This window comes from Hyperolius riggenbachi, chromosome 7 (genome assembly GCF_040937935.1).
Source record: "Hyperolius riggenbachi isolate aHypRig1 chromosome 7, aHypRig1.pri, whole genome shotgun sequence".
In the NCBI taxonomy this organism is placed as follows: domain Eukaryota; kingdom Metazoa; phylum Chordata; class Amphibia; order Anura; family Hyperoliidae; genus Hyperolius; species Hyperolius riggenbachi.
The window spans coordinates 269,623,587-269,646,917 of record NC_090652.1 but is presented as its reverse complement, the minus strand read 5'-3'; the positions used below and the strand labels follow the sequence as shown (position 1 = coordinate 269,646,917).

General features: G+C 42.2%; 2 protein-coding genes across 7 annotated transcripts in view; one reads left to right on the top strand and one right to left on the bottom strand.

Annotated features, from left to right (window-relative positions):
* TANC1 (tetratricopeptide repeat, ankyrin repeat and coiled-coil containing 1) overlaps positions 1 to 23,331 on the top strand; it is a 324,590-nt gene that overhangs the window by 210,601 nt on the left and 90,658 nt on the right. For all 5 annotated transcript variants that reach the window (XM_068245707.1, XM_068245709.1, XM_068245710.1 and 2 more), the window contains 6 exons: positions 2,794 to 2,919; positions 6,248 to 6,529; positions 9,905 to 10,056; positions 13,723 to 13,954; positions 15,498 to 15,664; positions 22,594 to 23,201. In XM_068245707.1, coding sequence (XP_068101808.1) covers positions 2,794 to 2,919; positions 6,248 to 6,529; positions 9,905 to 10,056; positions 13,723 to 13,954; positions 15,498 to 15,664; positions 22,594 to 23,201 — 1,567 coding nt within the window. The remainder of the gene's footprint in view (positions 1 to 2,793; positions 2,920 to 6,247; positions 6,530 to 9,904; positions 10,057 to 13,722; positions 13,955 to 15,497; positions 15,665 to 22,593; positions 23,202 to 23,331) is intronic.
* WDSUB1 (WD repeat, sterile alpha motif and U-box domain containing 1) overlaps positions 22,618 to 23,331 on the bottom strand; it is a 157,445-nt gene continuing 156,731 nt past the window's right edge. Inside the window, exon 14 of one of the 2 annotated variants that reach the window (XR_011022851.1) lies at positions 22,618 to 23,225. The gene's annotated coding sequence lies outside the window, so the exon portion shown is untranslated. The remainder of the gene's footprint in view (positions 23,226 to 23,331) is intronic. The other variant, XM_068245719.1, reaches the window with a different exon arrangement.

Sequence of the window (23,331 nt, the reverse complement as noted above, 5' to 3'; positions counted from 1 at the left end):
GCCAAATAGACCCAACAGGGCTGCCAGGCAACTGGTATTGTTTAAAAGGAAATAAATATGGCAGCATCATCTCCCTCTCATTACAGTTGTGCTTTAAAACAAAAAATATATCAGACTCCAGTAATGTTTTATACACTATTAGTACTACACATACATTTAATTATCTCTTAAGTGTATTTTCAGTTCATGGTTACTTTAAGTATGCCTTCAATAAAATTTGCTTTACAGTCATGCTGTTGCTTGCAGAAATGTTTGTTTTGTTTGAGGTTTGTCAGTAACTTACTATAGGTATAATACAATTTTCTATTTTTGAAAGGTGAATGATTAGTTACCGTAAATTATAGTGCACGGTACAGCTGTAAGTGTGGCCGGGTTGAAATCCAGTAGCCTGTTACATATAATTTGTTTTTATTAGATGCTGGACTGGTGACATGAGACACCAGTTCCTGTCCCGTTCCGTTTTCATCAGTCCAGATCTATAGGAGCTGTAAAATGCCCTGTCTGGCTGTTATGAGCGTTACCAGGTCTGCGGGCCTCTACTTCCCAGTAACTGGCATTAAGACAGATTGTCCTATCAAAACATTTATACTTTGTTATTATTCAACACACATGAAACCTACTTTTAAGGACATGTGTTTGCCTTGGTGAACAAGGCTTGAGATCACAGGCTACTTGAGGTCGCTGTCAGCTTGATGAATCTCCACGGATTCTGCCCAGTTCAAACAGACAAAATACCACCTAGTAAATGGAATAATAAACATGGCACTTTTCTTTAGACAGCGGATAGAAATAGCGCTGCTTATGGCATGGCTAGCATGAGAACGCGGATAATTGATGAAAGATAAAGGGTTTATCTAGAGATTGTAGACCACCCACCGCCAAACTCTGCAGCAGGAGGGTGACAAGGCCTGAGCAAGCATGGGTCCTGAGTTGTGCCGGTATCTGCTGACTGAGGGCCTTGTGTGATTACATTTTATGCTTTGCATTACGTTGTTCACTGAGAATTAAAAGAATGCCAGGCAAAAACAAAAAATGTAACTAACAACGGTGTAACATAAATGGGTGTTCAGACCTGTCTGCTTTTTGTTATTGAATGCCCTGCTCACCAAAAGCCAGTAAAAGCACCCTATGTCCTCTTGCTGCTAATTCAGGAAAAGCCTGCAAAGTCTACTAAGAAAGTCTGTGAGGGGGAGGGAAGCATTGAGCTCCAATCAGGGTCTACAGCATTACATAGTTCCGGAAAGGTACCACAGGCATTAGCATTTCCTGTGCAAGTTGTAGGCTCACGGTTGCCAACAATTGACCTATTATTTGCGGTGCAGGCATAGGCTTTGCAGAACATTTGCAAAAATGGGATGCAACACATTAAATGTAAAAAGGGTCTGATCCAATTCACTTTTTCGCCTAAGTTTTCTCTTAGTTTTTTTTTCATCTTCTCTGTAAAGTAACTTTTCAGCACCGTGCGATTGAAAAAGTACGAAAAGGTAGGTGAAAAAATGCTGCCAAAATTATTCTGAGTATTTTTTTTGCTTGCTGGTGGCTTAAAATACATTTTATTGATACGATTTGAAAATATCATATAGGAGAAATCTTAAATTGGATTGTGCGCATTGTCTTGAATTACATTAGCTGAGTACTGATGGTAAAGTACTAATGCACAACCATGATGCAGCTGGATTTGAAATGACATCCCTAGTTTATTAACGTTAGTCATAAGGGCTTGTTCACATGGGCATTTTACACCTGTGACATCAGCCTTCAGACTAGGTTCACGCTGGCAGGAAAAAATATTGAGTTTACCGAAACTGAATGGAATGGTTGAGAATGGATCCCATGCAAAGCAGATGAGTGGAATGCAAAGATGGGCCCTGAGATTTTTGGGGGGTTGGCCAGACAAAGTGGATACCGACCGAAGCGATGGTAGCCTATGATAAAGGACGTTGTCTGTTCTAACTCGGCTGGCCGCCAAGTGGCAGTGGACCCAAGCGGCTGTGTCACTGGCAGTGGGAAAACACAAATGTTACAGAAACGGGTATACAGAGTGGGTGGCAACAGAAACTGAATGGAAAAACTGATGCCCAATGTGGCAAACTGATCCACTGAAACGGAAAACGGATCAGTGTTTACAGGATCCGTTTTTATCCGGTATGGTGTGAACCCAGCCTTCAGAAGTACGGTAATTGAACATTTATGAGGAATCAAATGGGTCAGTTCACACCCTTGTATTCAGAGAGGCAGTGCTGCATTTTTGCTCCAATGTCACATGACACATTTGAAGGGCAGTGGTTCAACCTCGTCTCTCATGGGCTTCTCTTTTGGGTCATCTTCTTCCTCTCTGTTGTGTGTCTTCGTGTTTGGCTGAAATAAAGTAATGTATATATTTGTATTCTGAACTATATGAATGTGAACTTAAGGTACCAAGTCCAATACACCTTCTTGTAACATAGCATCAGAGAGTACTTGGCACATGTGAGGAATGCACAATGAGTGTTTTCTTTTTCACGTTTTTGTTAATAAAGCCTTAAGAATGACAATCCTGTGAACTGAGGTTTCATCAAGACATTTCAAAGCTCATATTAAAAAAGAAAAAATCATGTGCTTGCATCTTATTATTATATATCATTTCATAGGGATTTTCTGTAATTCTTAGATTTATACTTTAGTACACAACTAACACTCCCATACATGGCTCAGTCTTGATCTTAGATGTTTGAGCATCCAGTGTCCTCACCATAGTAGTCTACATGTAGGGCGGCAGTGGAAGATTGAATATTGTTGTGTTTTCTGTTCCAGCAACAAGTTCCACCAAACTAGAAGACTTGAGTTACCTGGATGTCCAGAGAAATGCTCCTCTGCGGACCTCAATCCGGATGCCTTGGCATAACACGGCCGGCAATCGAGTGCAACAGGAAATCAAAGGTAAGGAAATGTCTCTTGAGTTCACCCTTAAAGAGACACTGAAGCGAAAAAAAAATGATATTATGAATTGTATGTGTAGCACAGCTAAGAAATAAAACATTAAGACCAGATACATCAGTCTAATTGTTTCCAGTACAGGAAGAGTTAAGAAACTCCAGTTGTTATCTCTATGCAAACAAGCCATTAATCTCTACGACTTTCAGGGCCCTGTTCCACTAGAGCGATTGTGATTGCTGAATCGCTAGAGTTGTTACTTTATCATAGAAATCACGAGAAGTATTTTCCACTACAGTGATTCGATTTGGAAATCGCTAATCGCAAATCGCAATCGCTTGCTGGAGCGATTTTTTACAATGATAATGCAATACAAATGAAAATCGCAATCGCATAACAGAATTAATGAAAAATCGCAATCGCTGGCGTTTGTGATTTGTGATTGCGATTGCTAGTGGAAAAGGGCCCTCAAAGTGGTGGAGAGGGCTGTTTTCTGACTTTTATTATCTCAACTGTTAGTTAACTATTTACTTTTTATCTGCCAGAGGAGAGGTCATTAGTTCACAGACTGCTCTGAAAGAATCATTTTGAATGCTGAGTGTTGTGTAATCTGCACATATTAGAGAATGATGCAATGTTAGAAAAAACACTATATACCTGAAAATAAAAATATGAGAATATTTTCTTTGCTGCTAATCTTCTAGTAATTATTCATAGTACACAACCAATTAATTATATCATATATTTTTTTTCGCTTCAGTGTCTCTTTAAAGTGTACCAGAGACGAGTTAAATTAAAAGTTTTATACGTACCTGGGGCTTCCTCCAGCCCCATCCGCATGCATCGCTCTCACGCTGCTGTCCTCAGTCTTCCCCAGCTCCAGTACCGGTCCTGTAACTTCGGCCAGCCGCGGCCAGTCTGAGCATGCGCAGTGCGCTCTCTCAGGCGTAGAATAGTACTGTGCCTGCGGCCTTCTCCCAAGGTGAGAGTGATATGAAGGCTGCCATATTTATTTCCTTTTAAACAACACTAGTTGTCTGTTATCACTGCTGAGCATTTTGGCTGCAGTAGTTTTTGAATTGTACCAGAGACAAGCATGCAGCTAATCTTGACAGTTCTGATAATATTGTCAGAGACACCTGATCTGCATATGCTTGTTCAGGGTCTCTGGCTGAAAGTATTGCAGGCAGAGGGTCAGCAGGACAGCCAGGCAACTGGTATTGCTTAAAAGGAAATAAATATGGCAGCCTCCATATCCCTCTCACCTCGGGTTCACTTTAAAGCAGACCTGGCAGTTTTTTCTATTCCTGAATAATACGAATACAAGAATTGATTAGAACATGCATCTTTTATATTCATTACTATTATTATTAAAATGTAGTATTTATGTAGCGCTGACATCTTCTGCTGAGCTTTACAGAGTATACACAGTAATGTCACTAGCTGTACCTTAGAGGAGCTCACAATCCAATACCTACCTTAGTCATATGTCCCTTGTAGTCTAGGGACAATTTATGTGGGAAGCCAATTAACTTATCTGTATGTTTGTGGGATGTAGGAGGAAACCGGAGTGCCCGGAAGAAATCCACTCAGACACGAGGAGAACATACAAATGCTGTGCAGATAGTGCCCAGGCTGGGATTCAAACCGGGACACAGCACTGCAAGGCGGGAGTGCTTTCCACTACGCCAAAGTCCTGCATAAAATATTGCTGCCATGAATATCTATCTTCAAAGTTATTACTGCTGTATACAGCAAGTGATTCCTAAGAAACAATTGCTGATCTTGTGTTTTTCTTTAAAAAATAAATACAGATTACTTGGCTGTAAGGGTCATCCTCTTCTTTGAATATCTTTTGAGTCATAAGTATGCAGATCAGGTGCGCTGCCTCCACCCTGCCTAAAGCCCCATACACACGCTCAACAGCGGTCTTTTATGCAGCACAATTATCAACCAACTTTTGTTGTGAAACAAGTTGAAACAACCAAAAAAAAGTAGTTTGCTATTGTTCAAACAACTGATAAAACTGATAAGCCGTCAATCAAACTGTTGGATTGATGTCTTATCAGTTGTTTGAACAATAGCAAACAATTTTTTTGGGTTGTTTCAACTTGTTTCACAACAAAAGTTGGTTGATAATTGTGCTGCATAAAATACTGCTGTTGAGCGTGTGAATGAGGCTTAAAGGTGCGTACACACGCCTGATTTCTTCAAACTACGGGTTATCATACCCGCCCGCGGGGTGGCCGTTCTGACGGCAGTTTGCCGGTGTGTACAGTCCGTCGGCAGGCTGGTTTTGACCGATCCGCCGAGCGGATCGGTCAAAACCAGCCTTATCAGGCTGTACACACGGGCAAACTGTCATCAGAAAGGCCGCCCCGTGCCCGGGTCTGACGACCCGTAGTTTGAAGAAATCTGGCTTGTGTATGCACCTTTAGTGTTGCCATAGATTTCAAGTATGTCTGGAAAACAGTGAGGTCTGGCCTGCAGACTAGTGTACAGATACTGCAGGCTCTTTTTCAGCTGACATGTTGGCTTGGGGTTTACCAAGGCGGTGGAGAATAGTTTACCCGTTCACCATGCATGAGGCAGGTTACCATGGTTCTGCAACGATCATCCAAAAGAATATTCCCCAGAGGATAGGGTTATTATTGGCTAAAAAGGTTTTTTTATTGCTTTTTTACTTTTGTGCTGCAAATTGTTGGCCAAAATGACCAATATAGGCCATTTCGGCCAACCAAAGCATGTCTATAAGTACCTTCACTCCTGCCAAGACTATCCCGCTCATATAGTTACGAGATCGGCAAGTCGGCCAGGCATATTTCTGGAATTAGGTCAGCAGTGGCAGCTGTAATAATTTTTCTGTTAATGTCCTTCTTGAAGGCCGTACCTTGTTTATATATGAAGGTGGTTGCTTTGCTGAGTACTGCAAAATCTCTGCATCTATGAGTTTCTGATATAAAACTGTTTCTACATATTTTTGGTATTTAGTTCTTAACCTGAAGCTCAAGGAAATTTTTTGGGCTGAACAAAACTGTTTGCTTGGCAGGAATGGCCTGGATTCACGTTCACACATAATGCCGTTCACACACTTGACTGCATTTGGCAATCTCCAGGAAAATTGGCAGCCGGCGTTCCTGCCCCTGCCCGTCGGCTTTTGTGCGTTGTGTCATTTGCTGGAACCTGATCGCATTGCCTCATTGTAATTTAACCCGGCATCTCCTGATTTTAGCAGGACCTTTTTTGAGTTTGTTGATCTTCTGCAGGAGTTGAGGGGTTAATGGTTCTTTTCTTGTGACTGATTTTTTTTCTCCTTTTCCTCCACTTTTTGCAGCACGCTTTGTCCCTTACAAGCCACAGGACATTCTGTTGAAGCCTCTGTTGTTTGAAGTGCCAAGCATAACAACGGACTCAGTGTTTATTGGAAGGGGCTGGCTCTTTCAGGAGACAGAGGAGAAGATGAGAAGTTCAGAGATGCCGGACAACCGCGGAGTGGTGATTGTTGGCAGTGTCGGCTTTGGAAAGACTGCCATCGTTTCTAAACTTGTGGCGCTCAGCTGCCACGGAACTCGTATGAGACAGATCGCTTCCAGTAGCCCCTCTTCTTCCCCTAAGGGTAATGTCATGTTTTTATAGAATGCTGGTCTTATTCAAAGTGAATTTTGTCATCATAAAGTGTGGTCCATGATAAAATTTCTCCTAAATGTTAAACAACTTGTGGTGGTTTTATGTAGCGTCCAGAAACTTCCATCAATATCTGTGTAAATGGGGAGCCCTGGTGTACACTGCAAGTTCAGCTATTCTCTGCGCTAACTCCGCCTCCAACTGTTTGACAGTCTAAAGCCAGGGCCTTAATGGCCAGTAGACACCCTCTCATTGGTCTGGTAATAGTTGGGGTGAAGAAGGTACAGGGCATTACTCTACTAGGCCTTTTTTTTAGTTCCTTAGGCAAGATACCCCATGTCACCCCCCTTGCTACTAGGGACACTGCACAATGTCAGCTTAATGGAATGATTTTCTACAATTAATAACATTAGTAGTTTAGCTAATCTAGACAGGATTATTAAAGAATTGGCAGTTTATAAGGTGTTTTTTTTAATTTTATTTTATTTATACCCTTACCTATGTCATATAGCAATGATTGCTGAAAATGTAGTGAATTAGTTTGCATGATTGCAGTCATATGCAGCACACAGGAATACCAGGAAGTATGTAGAATTGGTTAGGACTGATGGTGTTTGGTTCTAGATTCTTCTTAACTGTTCTGAATGAAAAGTAATCATGGAATGAACAAGATGTATAGGCCCCCAATAGCAGTTAACTGCACAGCATACTTCTCCATGTGAACTGTGGTATGCTCTTGAAACCTTCCCCCTCTGTAGATCATCAAGTTACAGTATCATTCACCACAGCAAGACTAACAGTCGAGAGCAATGATTGAAAGATGTCTAGAGCTCTCTAGCAAGGAAAAATGTAATGTGAGAAAAAAATTTAAGAAAATAGCCAGATTTGATTTCAATCTTCAACAATATCTTCAGATAGGATTTTGTTTGTTTTATTGCTTTGTTGACATTGGAGTCATTCCTATTATAAAGGAAATCTCCCAGAGATGCCCTCCTGATTCTCTCAGAACTTATAGACTTATTTTATTTTAACTTCAGTCAGCTGAATACTTTAGTTTAGGTAGACACATAGAAAGAGTTTGCTGGGGTCCTCCTATCTTTTATCCTGCTGCTGCCACCAATCCTGAGCTACCTGATTTAGCTGTTGAGAGGAACCTGTTTCTGCCAGGAAATATACTTCGGTTTCCTCATACACAAGCAGTCTCCACGGAAATAGTCTGGCTAATAGAAGCACACTTACACCATTTGTGGTCATTCCTCTGACAGATGTTTACTAGGCCTTCAAGTCATTTGTCATTATAACCACACAATTTAAAGGGATTTTCCACACATTCATTGGAAAAAGTTGGAGTTTTCTTTTTTTTTCAGGCAATGTCCAGGTATTTCTTGATAGTGCAAGTGCTGTATGGTTTGGTCGGCAGTGTGGAAAAGCCTACATATTTCATACCAATAATTTTTCTGTTGATGGCTGCAAAGTGCATGGTGGACTTTGTAGTAGATCCCCATTCTTCTGAAGCTTAGATGATGAGTTCACAACCAGAACACATTTTCTATAGTAGAGATAGCTGATCCCTATGTCCATCATAGAAGACCAGGGCATCGTAAGCGGCCTCCTGAAACCTGTTTGGTTCGGGTGGCCTTACCACAAGGCAGGCATAGTTCTGAGAATCGACTAAACATGGAATTCTTACCCAACAATGTAAGGACATGGTGCTTTCAATAAAGGAGAGGAAATCCATCAGAAAATGACGTTGTGTAACAGGAAAGGGCTATCTGCTTTCGAAAAAGAAGTGGAATGACCCATTAATCTTCAGACTTTTCACTCAAATTATTTTGGAAACAAAACTCCAACTTTAAACCATTTTAGGTGCTTATTTAGCTAGAAAAATGCAAATGATGGAATCTAGGAGTAGGGATTGTGTGTTCAGCCAACAGGCAGCCCCCTGCATTTGCTTTAGATTGGCAATGTGACTGAGTTTAAAGGAAACCTAAAGTGAGAGGTATATGGAGGCTGCCGTATTGGTTTCCTTTTAAACATTACCAGTTTCCGGGTAGTCCTACATCATTTGTTTCTGAATCCTATACCTGAAACAAGCATACACCTACCAGTAATCTTGTTAGAGTTTTGATCTGCCTGCTTGTTCAGGGTCTATTGCTACAAGTATTAGAAGCAGAGGATCAACAGGACTGGCCATGCAACTGGTATTGTTTAAAAGGAAATAAATATGGCAACCTCCATATCCATCTCACTTCAGGATCCCTTTAAAGTAAACCGAGCAGCATTTTTTTAGCCCCTAGGGCATCTCAATAGCAAATTAAAAATGCATGCTAACAATGTGGCTCAATGTAGCTCAAAAATCCATTCTACATCTTCTTTTTACATTTAAACGTTAGAGCCTTTTATTGCCGTACTTCTGAGGCCAGCTGTCTGCAGAAAGAGCAGGCAGATAAGGACTGCTCTAATTAGCAGTAGCAATGAGCAAACAAAAGCTTTTATCAGCAGGGGTGGTGGTGAAATAGGACACTATACTTCACTACTCTTTAGAGTAGTCACGCTTGATTACATCCACACCTTCCCCTGGATAAATAAGGGCAGCTCTTTGTTATTGATGTCAGATGTCTAGAGGTTTTGCCCAGGTAACAGCTGAGATTTTGGGAAAATCTCCATAAAATTATTATAAGCCAGACACTTAAATCGGAACTGAAGTTCATTTTAAAACAAACAGTTTAACTTACCCGGGGCTTCTGCAAGCCCCCAGCAGCCGTCCTGTCCCACGCCAGTCCTCCATGATGCCCCATTCTCTCGCCGCTGCTCCGTTTCTTTCCTCGACTTGTAAGTAGAGGCCAGCGCAACCCTGCCACGCGTATCCTTTTTTACGCGTTACTGTCTGCAATAGCGCTATCGCAAACTGGAACGCTAAGGAGGATAAACCGAATGTAGCTGGTGGTGGGAGAACGGAGGATCATGGAGGACCAGCGCCAGACAGAAATGGCTGCTGGGGGCTTAGGGAAGCCCCAGGTAAGTGAAACTGTTTGTTTTAAAATGAACTTCAGTTCCGCTTTAAATATGAAAGCTACATTTGTTGTAGTCCTCATTAGCGTATAGCACTGCGTAATATGTTAGCAATAAATAAAAAAAAATGAAGTTTTGTTTCTGCCTGGATTTGGGTGAGCTTTATAGAGGTTTTCTGAAGCCCATCACAGATGCATGAAAGTTTTTGAGAATTTTGATCGTCCATCATAGCATTGAAGGCATTTGTATAGTTTAAAGTGTGTTATCTACTGATGCTGTTGGATGCTAGAAAGCTAAAACTTTTTAGGAGCTTTACTAAGCAAGCCTCTAATCTTCTCTTGTCTCTTGTGAACAGGTATAGACCACAGCCAGGAGATCCCACTATCTCAGACTTCACCACTGAGCCTCGGTATGTGTGCCTCAAACACCGTGAAAACGTTGGGACCTCGAGGGAGTCCAGAACACCACAAACTGATGGACGATTCACTGAAACATCTGGCTGCAAAGGTGGCGGCTTCAGTTCTTCTAAACATTGAACTTCTTAGCAGGGAGGAGGTTTGGATTAGGTGAAAGTTGTGCGGTGTGCTGAGGTGTGTGTGGGGTGTGTGTGGGGGCGGGGTGAGGAGGTGGACATATAGTAAAACTACCAATGAAAATAGCATCCAAAAACCAATATGTTCTCCCTCCCAATAAAGGAATTGACAATTTTTTTAATCCAAGACAGGATGTTCTCCTGCTCTCGTTTTGCTCAGACAGTATCAAGTGACCCAGATCAGCCAATCAGGGGTCAGAGCAGGAAAGGAACATCTCTGCCGGACATTGCATTATTGTATTTTAGAGTTTATACTGAGTAGCAGTGCAGGGTGGCCTGTGAATTGTCCGTTTCCCACCACTTTATAAATAGGCCTTTTATCTTAATGCTACTTTGAACATTTTATTATAAATCAGGAATGCGGAGGCTACTTCCACATTCTTAAGCTGAAAACCATTTCCTTTTCCCATATTAGGTGCATCTCTACTCATTTTATTTATTTTTTTCTCCTTAGTTACAGGGAACTCCAGGTGAGAGTGATGTGGAGGCTGCTATATTTATTTCCCTTTACAAGTGGCCTGGCAGTGCTGTGGATCTTCTGGCATAAGTAGTGTTTGAGTCACAACCCCGAAACAAGCATGTTGCTAAGGCCGAGTGCACATTGGATAAAAAAAAAGTCTGTTTAGCAGACCATGTTACACCACAGTCGATAAGCACCCTAGTGAGGGTAGACGTGTGCTAAGCTGATATGGCGCTGTAGTCCAGCAGCTCCCAAAGCATGAGTAGAGATCAGCAGCACCACGAAGATGTAGTTAAGCTCTTTATTGCATAAAGATAAAGCCCAGGGACAGCGACAGACACTGTTTCGGAGGTAAACTCCTTCCTCAAGCTCAGGGACAGATCTAGGGGGGGGGGGGGGGGGGGGGCAGGCGGGTCTCTTGCCCCAGTTGCAGTTTGTTGAATTCTTAAAAAGGCGGCAACATTTGGATGGGGAATGGCAGTTTAGGCGCCAAAACCTGACCTTGCCCCAGGCGCAACTTGGTCTAGATCCGTCCCTGCTCAAGCTGTATAGGCTCGCTCAAGCCTGTGTTAATCAATAGTATCCGCTCACATTGCTTTATTCCAACGGATCCATTTGGACCGTTCCGCTGAACAGACCGCAAGTTTGGCTCTGCAGTGATTTTTCTGGGCCATTGGATGCATCGCATTGACAACATGCTGACGGAAAGAAGGGTCACGGGTGGGAAACTGATGCCTTTAAAAACTGATCTGTTCCATGGAGCAATTTTACATGGATCAGTTTTCCATCCATGCAGTGTGAACCGGGCCTAATCCAGCCAGACTTCAGTCAGAGCACCTGATCTGCATGCTTGTTTATGGTTAAATGCATTATGGTCTATGGCTGAAGGTTTTAGAGCAGTGATGGCTAACCTTGGCACTCCAGCTGTGGTGGAACTACAAGTCCCATGAGGCATTGCAATACTCTTGACAGCTCTAAGGGCTCTTTCACATCTGACAACGCGAACAGGAGCCGTTCTCCTGCACGCGTTGTCTGCCTGCGGCGTGCCATCGGGTATCTGCGGTGCAATCAGCGGCGGTAGCTGGTAATTAAACCTGACGGAAACCGCCGGCTCGCGGGTGCGTTGGAGGAAAAACTGCGCCCGGGTGCGTCGGAACCGCAACGCATCGAAACGCAGCGTCGAGTGTGAAAGGTAAAATGAAAGTCTATGGACTTTCATCTTACCTTGGTTAACGCAAACGGCTTCCGTTTGCGTTAACGCAGAAAGTCTGCCCAAATGTGAAAGAGCCCTAAGCATAACTCTGTGAGGCAGAGGCGTGATGGGATTTGTAGTTTTGTCATGGCTGGAGTGCCAAGGTTAGCCATCACTGTATTAGAGGCTGGGGTTCAGGGGGACAGCCAGGCAACTTGCATTGTTTAAAAGGGACATGGCAGCCTCCATATCCCTCTCCACTCAGATTCCTTTTAAGAGATGCTGAAGCGGAAAAAAAAATGATGATATAATGATTTGTATGTATAGTACAGCTAAGAAATAAAACATTAGGAGCAGAGACATAAGTCTAATATTGTTTCCAGTACAGGAAGAGTTAAGAAACTCCAGTTGTCATCTATGAAAAAGAGCTATTGAGCTCCACGACTTTCAGAGTTGCAGAGAGCTCTGTCTTCTGAAGCTTATTACTGCAAGTGTCAGTCAATGTATCTTCTTTTCTATCCAGAGGACAGTCTAAAAGTTCACTGACCTGCTCTGTAAAATCATTTACAATGCTGAGTAGTGTGTAAACTGCAAATATCAGAGAATGATGCAATGTTTTAAAATACACTATATAACTGAAAATAAAAATGAGAATATTTTCTTTGCTACTAATGTTCTAGTAATTATCCATACTAAAAAAACCAATTCATTATATCATATCTTTTTTCTTTTCATTTCAGTGTTTCTTTAAAAGGAATCCGAAGTTAAAGACCTATGGAGGCTGCCATATTTATTTAATTTTAAACTATACCAGTTGCCTGATCTTGCTGGTCAGTAGGGTCTATCACACACCTGAAACAAGCATGCAGGTAATATTGTCAGATTTGTCATAGACATCTGATCTGCATGCTCGTTCAGGGTCTATGGCTTAAAGGAATCGTCGGGAAAAAAAGTTTCACTTACCTGGGGCTTCTACCAGCCCCATGCAGCCATCCTGTGCCCTCGTCACTCACTGCTGCTCTAGTCCCCCGTCGCCAGCTAGTTTTGTTTTTGCCGGCCTCGGGGTTGGCAGGCCGCATTTCATAAATGTTTACGCATTCCCGCTACTGCAGGAACATTAACACATACATTTTTCGCATTAGCGGTGCAATGTTAATAAATTTTAGCGTTGCAACGCAAACCTTTTTTAGCATAATGCGTAAAAATGTACACAATGCGGCCCGCCGACCCCGAGGTCAGCAAAAACAAAACTAGCTGACGGAGGGGGACCAGAGCAGCAGTGAGTGACTACGAGGGCACAGGATGGCTGCAGGGGGCTGGTAGAAGCCCCAGGTAAGTGAAACACATTTTTTTTTTTTTTTTTGCCTGATGATTCCTTTAAAGTATTAGAGGCAGAGGATTAGCAGGACAGCCAGTCAACGTGCATTGTTTAAAAGGGGATGAACATGGCAGCCTCCATATCCCTCTCACTTCAGATTCCGTTTAAACTTGAGTTCACCCATAATTGTTTATCGTTTACATTTTTCATCAGTGTTTTTGCATGGAATACTGCATTGAAGTTAAACAGGGAGTAGCATAGCTAGAAATCACGGGGCCCCAGAGCAAAACTTTCATGGGGCCCTCAGATATAGGCACTCTTAAGCAATGCCACCTGCCCCTACACTATGGATATGAGTTAACTGGGCAATTTACATTTTCATGCAATTAACACTGCGCATAGTTCATGGGCACTGAGACCAAGTCAGAGGGTGGAGAAACACAAGAAAGTTAATGGTGAATACATGAAGTACCCACTGTGCTCCCTCTACTCCAGGGCCCCATAGCAGCTGCTATGGCTATTGCTACGCCCCTGTAAACAGGTAAACTTTACTTTTTATGTCCTGATTTTCATCTGCTGGTAAATAAACCCTTCTTGTTCTGTGTTTGCAGGTTGTGGCCTATCACTACTGCCAGGCTGATAACACATACACGTGTCTGGTGCCGGAGTTTGTGCATAGCATCGCTGCTCTCCTCTGCCGCTCACATCAGCTGACTGCCTACCGCGACCTGCTCATAAGAGAGCCCCATCTACAGAGCATGCTCAGTCTGCGATCCTGCGTGCAGGACCCACTGACGGCATTCAGGAGGGGAGTGCTGGAGCCTCTGACTAACCTACGCCGAGGTATAAAGGGGAGGGGCCGTGGGGGGGACAGATGGGAAATGTATAGCAGTGTCTGTATGATCCTACTGTATGCACTGACTGAAGATGAACGCACAGCTTCCTGGTTACATGAATGTGACAACCGGTATCAGTAACTTGTGGGAGCTGAGCAATAATACATGGTAAGGGCAGCACTAGATTTGAGAGATTTCCCTATAATGTATACCGGTAAGATTGCATAGTCAGGTTTCCGGCGTAAAACCCAAATCCAAGCACACATCTATAATACCAATGTTCTTCTGCTACGATTGGTGTCAATACATCCTGTATTTAAAACCAGGTGACCTAAAGCAGTTATGTTGAAGCATTTAAAGGCCAACTGAAGTGAGAAGAAAATTGAGGCTGTCATATTTATTTCATTTTTAACAGTACCAGTTTCCTGGCAGCCTTGCTGGTCTGTTTGGCTGCAGTAGTGTCTGAATAACACCAGAAATAAGCATGCAGCTAATCTTGACAGATCTGACAATAATGTCAGAAACACCTGATCTGCTGCATGCTTGTGTGGATGCTGACCTGGTGAGGTCAGGCATCTGCAATAGAGGGGACATCGGCTGTGAGCGGAGTTGTGGTGAGGGACATATCGGCTCCCAGGGGCTGAAGGAAGCCCCAGGTAAGTAGATCTTGTTTTTTTATTTTGCTCGGACCTTCCCTTTAAGGCTCGGTTCACACTAGACTCCAAAAACTGACACTTTTTGTCCATTGGGTGGACGTGTCCACAGTTTGTATGTTAATTGGATCCATTGACATACTGTAAGTCATTTTCAGTAGATCCATAAAGGCAGTCTTGACCTACATTATATTTTTGGACAGGCTTTTTTCATAGAAGCCTATGTAGGAAACCCATTTTTTAGATATGCCATGTTTTTTTTTTATATTTAAGCCTCGTACACGCCTGACTTAGGTCGGCTGAGGCAGCCAATAACAACCACCTCAGCCGACAATCAGCCGTGTGTAAAGAAGCTGGTGACCACCAGCCCATGAGTGATCGACCGGGTGCGGATCTACTCAACCACAGCAATGCCGATCCAATTGTACCTGCTGATCCCCCACGTGATGTCCACACCGGTCATCGCCCCCCTATCAACACTGCATGTCATCAGCTACACAGCTGACACGGTGTGCAGCCCAGCCCATAGTTGTCGCCCAAGGGAATGTGGGAGGAAACTGTATGTAGGAAACCCATGCAGACACGGGGATAACATACAAACTCCTTGGAAATAGGGCAATGGCTAGGATTCAAACCAGGGACCCAGCACTGCAAGGTGAGAGAGCAGACCACTGCGCCACCATGCTGCCCATATAACATCGTCCACCACAACTGCCCGTTGGAGACCCAGCTGTAGTGTGGATTGAGCCCAAAACTTATAAATACAATTGTTTATCTCATAAGCTTATTTTCATTTCAGGTTTGCTTTAATATGTAATAGAGCACATTAAGAGCTGCCTCTTGTCATAATGTCAATAGCCAACCTTGCCTAATAATGATTCCCATTTTTTTGTGCAGAGAGGAAAATCCCGGAGGAAGAATTCATCATTTTAATAGATGGTTTGAACGAAGCCGAATTCCACAAACCCGACTACGGTGACACCATCGCTTCCTTCGTCAGCAAAATCGTCTCCTCGTTCCCATCCTGGATGAAGCTGATCGTGACAGTGCGCAGCAACTTTCAGGTATGCTTAGATGTGCACCTGCCGATCCTATTGTGACCGTGAAGATCTGAATTCTTAGCGAATGAGGTCAGAAAGAGGTTATGTGTTTTCAGGGCAACGCCAGTAAGCCGCAGCATGTGGCTGCATGTCGCTGTAGACATTAGATATTTCTGCTAAACCAGAAACGTAACTCTGGAACATCTCACGGGTTTGTTATTATTGGCAAGAACGATCTCTTCCAACGTAATGCTCAGATTGCGGCTGAACTCCTGCATCGCAGATTAAAGCTTATGTCACACACTGACCCCCATTTATGGATGATCAGTGTTTAAAATCAAACAGAGAAATCCACAAAGTCTCATTGGATTAGTCATTAAAAGGTGTAAATTACAAATGTTATTCTTACTTAAAGAGGAACCATCGTGAAAATCTTAAAATTTAAAACACACAAATAAAAAGTACATTCTCCCAGAGTAATATGAGCCATAAATTGCTTTTCTCCTATGTTGCTGTCACTTACAATAGGTAGTAGAAATCTGACATTACGGACAGGTTTTGGGCTAGTCCATTTCTTCATAGGGGATTCTTAGCCTTTATTCTTAAGACATTCCTTGAAAATGATTAATGCAAAGATGCTGGCTGGCCAGCCTTCCTGCTCACTGCACACTATTTTGGCAGTTGGACAGAGCAACTGCCATTCACTAAGTGTTTTTAAAAATAAAGAAAACCCTTAGAACACCCCTATGAGAAGATGGGCTAGTCCAAAATCTGTCGGGAATGTCAGATTTCTACTACCTACTGTAAGTGACAGCAACATAGGAGAAAAGCAATTTATGGCTCATTTTACTCTAGGAGAAATGTACTTCTTATTTGTATGTGTTATTAAATTTTAAGATTTTCGCTACCGTTCCTCTTTAAGTGAACCCGAGGTGGAAATAAACAGATGAGTTAAACAATTATATTTATCTTCCTGCTTCTAAAAATGACTTTTTAAAGTTTTTTTTTTGTTGTTTTTTTTTATATATTTAAACATTTTACAAAGTAGGTTGAATGGCTTACTGTCTCTAATCAGCGGCAGCCTATTAAGTTGTTCAAGAGTTAGAAAAAGGTCAATAGTTCATGTATTTTATCTCTCCCCTGTCCTCAGAAGTTTTCTGCCAGGAATTCATTTATGGCTGTAATTTGCTTAATAGTGAGGTTTATTATATTCCAAGACAGAAGCTGTCACTTCCATGCCTAGAAATTAACTCTTTCAGGCAACAACATAAAACAAGTAAAACTGCCTGGTTATTAATGTTTTGTACTTATACATACACATGTTTAATTCATCCTAGTGGCTGAATAGTGTACTGGTTAAGGGATCTGCCTCTGACATGGGTGACAGTCTCCTGGATGATCATAGCACTCTGAGCATTAGGTTCTAGCAGTACAGTCTGCATCATATTTTAGGGTCCTTATATAGTTTTGTGCTGCGGTAGCAGTATGATTCGGAAGAATAGCGGTGCACAGCCTATAATGCCTGATGCGGCGAATTAACGCGACTACCAGTGCAGCTCTGGGAGTCCGCAGGGTAAAGCTCTGCAGGTTCTGTGTTACTACTGCTGTGCCTAGAGAACTTCCATCACATCCCGTTGCACCGCAAAGGTGTGGTGTGCCCCAGAGACTTCAATGGCCTCTGCGATGAGCTGCGGCGGGGGAGAGTATCGCAACCCGCTGTGACACGTTGGATGTGAGAGCGACCTTACAAAACAGTGATTCGGGGGGCTATATTATTATTTTTCTGACACAGATACCGCTTACATTGCAAGGACACTCTACTATATTTGCCTGTATTTCAGGCTTCTAAAAAGAAAAAATCAATACAATCTAAAATTACCAAATGTCTAATTAGCTTGTTTATTGAAAATGACGGCAGCCATTTTTGTAGGAGATAACTGTTAAAGAGGAACTATAACCATGGATTGAACTTCATCCCAATCAGTAGCTGACACCCCCTTTTCCCACATGAAATCTTTACCTTTTCTTGAATAGATCAGGGACATCTGTATGGCTGATATTGTGGTGAAGCCCCTCCCACAGTGTGATGTCATGACCAAGGTCCTGACAGTTTGCTCCCTGTGAACCTCATTGCATTGTGGGAAATAACGGCATTTTCCAACTGCCAAGCAAGCAGTATCTCCCTCTGTGCATAGAACTCTCAGTAACGCACATTCCGTACAGATCACCTGGCAGAACTAAAGATGTCACCACAAGTGATACATTTCAGAATGTAAATGAGGAAAGATTTTACAATGGGCAAACACTGACTAAACATTTTATGAATTAATATTATAAAAAGATAAGCAATTTTATTCATTTGGATATTTTCACTACAGCTCCTCTTTAATAGTCTCACCATGCTATTGTGCAGTATGTGTCCAGGAATCTGCATATTCCGTTTCTGTTAGTGGATGTTGCTTCTGTTGGTCCTGTAGCCAGGCAGCTCTGAATCTGATAACACGCTGTGTTCATTATATAATGGAAATGATTTACTGACCTCTTTCCAGAGCTAAAAGATTTTAAAGATGATCTATGTTGGGAAGTTGTCCTTAAAATACTAGCCTGGATTTGTGAAACTTTTTGCAAGATTACTTTTCTCCAATAATATCCAGCCTAGAGATTGCTTAGCAAGCCAAGCAGAATAAGTGCTGTCCCTCCGCTGCTCCTGCTGCGCTGCACATTAGTGTAATGTAGAGGAAGGCGGACTCACAAATGCACAGTTGCATGAAGAACAGGTAAAGGTTGTAGGTTTTCTCGAAGAAAGAAGAAAACATACATAACAAATTGTCTCTGTAAAATCTTCAAGTATTTTTACAAGCTCCAGTCCACGGATGATCCTATGACTGCTTTGCAGCTGCTTGTGTCTTGCCCTGCAATAACTCCCAGACAGGAAGTGGTGGAAGTCAGAGATTGGCCCAAATGAGAAAAGCTTCCCAACAGCCATGTGTTCCCCTGCCCTCTGTAATAAAGGGGTCATTGCAGTAAAGCTAGTACTGCTAGAGAGGATGGAGGGGGCATGGGAAATTTTACTTCCTGCTTTGTGCAGACTTTTGGGTAAACGTAGAACTAATGACACAAACGGAGAGGTGAGAATTCTGGGAGGTACACCCACCTGTATAGAGTTGCCAAGTTTACTCACGTGTGCTCAAAATGACTTACAAAGAGCACTGATCGGTATTACTACATACTGTACTATAATTTCTTCCCTTCAACCCATTTAATACCACTGGCAAGTTACTTATAAGCTGTTAATTTGTGCCTGTATTGATAGCAAAGTAGCTGCAGCGTGTGCTGGTCCCAGTTTCATAATTTTATTTTTATCATTTTGGTTTCCTTTTCTGTTATTGCAAATTGTGTGTGTACACTTCTCATCGTGTCTGCGCAGCTCTATCAGCACTTCAGCAAAGTATTGACCAAGAACTCGGAGATGAGGGTATAATATAAACAGTAATGGTGAAGTGCTAGGATTCTTGACCAGAGTTGAGATTTCTGGTGATATGTGTGCTGGCTGAAGAAGGTGGGCTGTAGCATTACAGATGAGGGTGGATTGAATCCTCCTGTTCTCTGCTATAACCTTATTTTTATGCCTCTTCCTGGCTCTGAAAGACACAGACAAGTAGAGTGAGAGAGGATCCACTTCATTTGCATGGCAGTTCCCCGCCCCTTTCTCGCCTACCTTTGGCTAGAACCACCTCTCTGTTTACAGCTTGGTACAGTCTCAACGTGGACCGGAACTCTTGCGCAGGACAGATGGAAAACAGAAATGCACCATGTTGTATATATTTAGAGAGTTTAGCCTGTCTAATCCCCCTCATATGTGACTAATCACAAGTTGTAATTTGCTCTCACCTGTCAGCTGACTGCCATGGCAGATAATCCAATTGGTAAACACAGGCTGTTAACAATGTGTTTGCTTCCATGAAAACAGGAAGCAAACACATTGCTGATTTATGGTATCAGCTGTAACAAATCATTTTTTTTTCTTTAAAGGTTATTATGCGGTTGCATATCTTTTAGAGCAGAGAAGAAGTTGTGAGTTCAGGTCCGCTGTAACGCGTACAGAGAGATGTGCACCAATAAAAGAGTAGGGATGGGATGACTAAAACTTTGCAGCTGTAGGACTACAACACACTGACACTTACGTACATAAATACTCTATGCAGCAGGGTTTGCGTTTGGACTTCACTTTAGTGGCACACCTAAACTCTGAGGTTAAGTCAACGGTGATTAAAATTACTTTTTATTTTTATTGATTTATAAAGCGCCAACATATTCCGTGGCACTGTATAATTACTTTCGTGGCATCTTTTATACTGTTCCTCCCTGTCTTATTTTTGCTCTCAACTCCTGGGATTATATCCTCCTAAACAGCCCTGAACCTTTCCCATGCAGGCAGTTATTGCCGACAGGTATTTCCAGAAAAATATCTCCCTCCCCAGAGCCAAGTCTCTGGTGCTGCAGCGTGTCGGTTAAGCTGCCGTTATTATGGTCTCACTGGTAATCCCACTTCACTTGCCAAAATACCTCTAAGTCATTGTTGATCCTGGCGATGACATTACTTGCTCACGTTCGTCTGCCAGGCAATTTACTAAATGCAATTGGAGGGAATGGAAAGGCTTTAGGAGAGCTCTCGAGCAGACAGGAGGCAAAGCGATGCGGTTTTGTCACACGGCTGATGTTCAGCAGATTAATTTTTCATGTAGGGAAAGCAATTTACCATCTGATGGGCCCATGAGTCAACGACCAACCTACCTGCTGCTCTGCAGCTGCTCATCAGACCCTTATCTGGGCTGTGTAGTTCTGCTGCAATTATAAAGCACCAGTTGCTTCCAGACACAGGTTGTATTGACACTTTCCTGGTGCAGCTAAATAATAGTCATCGTTTGCACCTCCTGCACAATGTTTACTTTTGATCACTGGCATTTAGCTAGAGGTGTGATTGTTTAGTCACATGACTAAAGACCATTCTTTAGGTGCTGAGGATAGTGGATGTTTGCTTTAAAGAGGAGCGGTAGTAAGGGCTCTTTTTCACTATGAAATGCGATTGCGATCGCATTTCAATTTCCACCATGCAATTGCGATTGAGCTACTATACACAGTATAGTACAGCTCAATCGCATACAAAACGCGGCAGGACGACAATTGTGCTTTGACCAAAATCTCATCGCAATCGGATCGCACTAATGGAAATTGCTTTCCATTAGTTTAATGTACCTTGCGATTTGCGATCAGAATCAAATCACAAATCACAGGGTAGTGGAAAAAGGCCCTTAAAAAATTATTTTTTTTCTTTCTACATTTGCTTATAAAATATTTAGTCAGTGTAAAATCTTTTGTCTCCATTATTTACTTTCTGAAATTTCTCACAGGCGGGGCAACCTCTTTCATCATAGGACTGGCAGGTCATGTCTGCGGAATGTTCATTTACTGAGAGATCCGAAGCCAGTAGAAAAGATCTCTGGTGTCCCAGAATGCTGTGGGGGGGGGGGGGGATTCTGCATAATAAACAGCCTAGGCTAAGCCTTAGTGGGAGGGCAGGGCTATGTACCAATAGGCAGCAATAAATAGCTACAGTAAGTGTTTCTGTTGCCTAAACCAGGATATTCAATGTAAAAGTGGGTATCCTAAATAATTTATTGCATTCTACTACACATCATTACGGTTCCGTTGTAAAAGAAAAATCTGTTTCAACCGACATTCTTCAGTTTTGCAGAGTGGGGAAATGTTCAGAGCACATGCGTCTGTGTTGTTTGAGGGTGATTTTTAGTTTCAAAAGTTTTTTTATTTGTCATAACCAAAGATAGCATATACTAATTACACATGTGTACATAGCATATAAAGAGACAATTGATCCTACTCACGGATCAATATCAATTAAGTCAACGTATATAAGTAATCAACATAGTAAACTTAAAGGGGCACTATGGCGAAAAAATTTTGAACCGCAAAATATGTGCAAACAGACAAAGAAGTATGTTTTTCCAGAGTGAAATGAGCCATAAATTACTTTTCTTCTATGTTGCTGTCACTTACAGTAGGTTGTAGAAATCTGACAAAAGTGACAGGTTTTGGACTAGTCCATCTTTTCATTGGGGATTCTCAGCAAGGCTTTTATTCTTTATAAAGATATTCCCTAAAAAGGATTTAAACAATGATGCTGGCCAGCTTCCCTGCTCGCTACACAGTTTTTTTGGCAGTTGGACAGAGCAACTGCCATTCACTAAGTGCTTTTGAAAATAAATAAATCCCTGAGAATCCCCTATGAAGAGATGGACTAGTCCAAAACCTGTCGCTTCTGTCAGATTTCTACTACTTAATGTAAGTGACAGCAACATAGGAAAAAAATAATTTAGGGCTCATTTTACTCTGGAAAAAACGTACTTCTTATTTGTATATGTTTGCACATATTTAAATTTGACATTTTTTTTCGCCATAGTGCCCCTTTAACATTTTACATTTTTCATTTTTCATTTATTAATCACATCCAGTGTAGATAATAACAACAATTGTAGATAAATTATATTCCTTCAACCCCTGGGGAGGATATGCTAAAGATATGTGTCTTGAAGCTGAACTATGTTGTATGCGAAGCCCAAATTAGCGCTATCGTCAACCCATGGGGTCCATGTTTTCTCAAAGGAGGGAAATCTATCATATTTAATCGCCAAAATTTTCTCACTTAGCATCAGTTTGTAAGTTGGGGGTGATATTTAATGCAGAAATGTAATTCACCTGAGGTAATATTGTTTCCATGGATACCAATGACCTGAACATTTGAAGGGTAATATACATTTCACCTTTGAATTACATTTGTTGTGTATTCCTCTGCACTTAACAAAAAAAAAATGTACAGTTTTTTTTTAAATTCTTTTAACAAATGTTTGCTTTTTTTCTTCTCTTTTTAATTCCAGGAAATAACAAGTTCGCTGCCCTTATCCAAGATTTCCTTAGATGATTTCCCAGAGAACAAAGACCTCTACAATGACCTGAGTGCATACATACAATACAGACACAGCGCTAGCCAGGAAATAGCAAACAATATCTCTATAAATGGGAAAACAGATGTGGGCAGCATCAATAAGCTCACCGACCACCTGGTGACAAGGAGCCAGGGCTCCTACCTCTACCTGAAGCTCACCCTGGATCTCTTTGAAAAGGGCCACCTGGTGATCAAGAGCTCCAGTTATAAAGTGGTGCCGGTTTCCGTCTCAGAGCTGTACTTGCTGCAGTGCAATTTGAAGTTCATGAGTAATTCAGCCTTTGAGAAAGCGCTCCCCATCCTGAACTTGGCTTTGGCCTCATTACACCCCATGACAGACGAGCAGATCTTCCAGTCTATCAATGCGGGCAATCTGTATCCGGAGCAGGGCTGGAAAGACTTCCAACAGCGAATGGACCTTCTATCCTCGTTCTTGATCAAAAGACGGGACAAGACGCGCATGTTCTGCCACCCGTCATTCAGGGAATGGCTTGTTTGGAGAGCTGACGGAGAGAGTGCGCAGTTCCTGTGCGAACCGCGGTAAGCGAGAAAATGTTGTGACATCTGTGGAGCAATAAAGAAAGACCAATCTTGATCAAATTAGTTCAGTGCTGTGGAGTCTGTACAAAAATCATTTGAGTTTATGAAACCTCCGACTCAATGTGCCCAA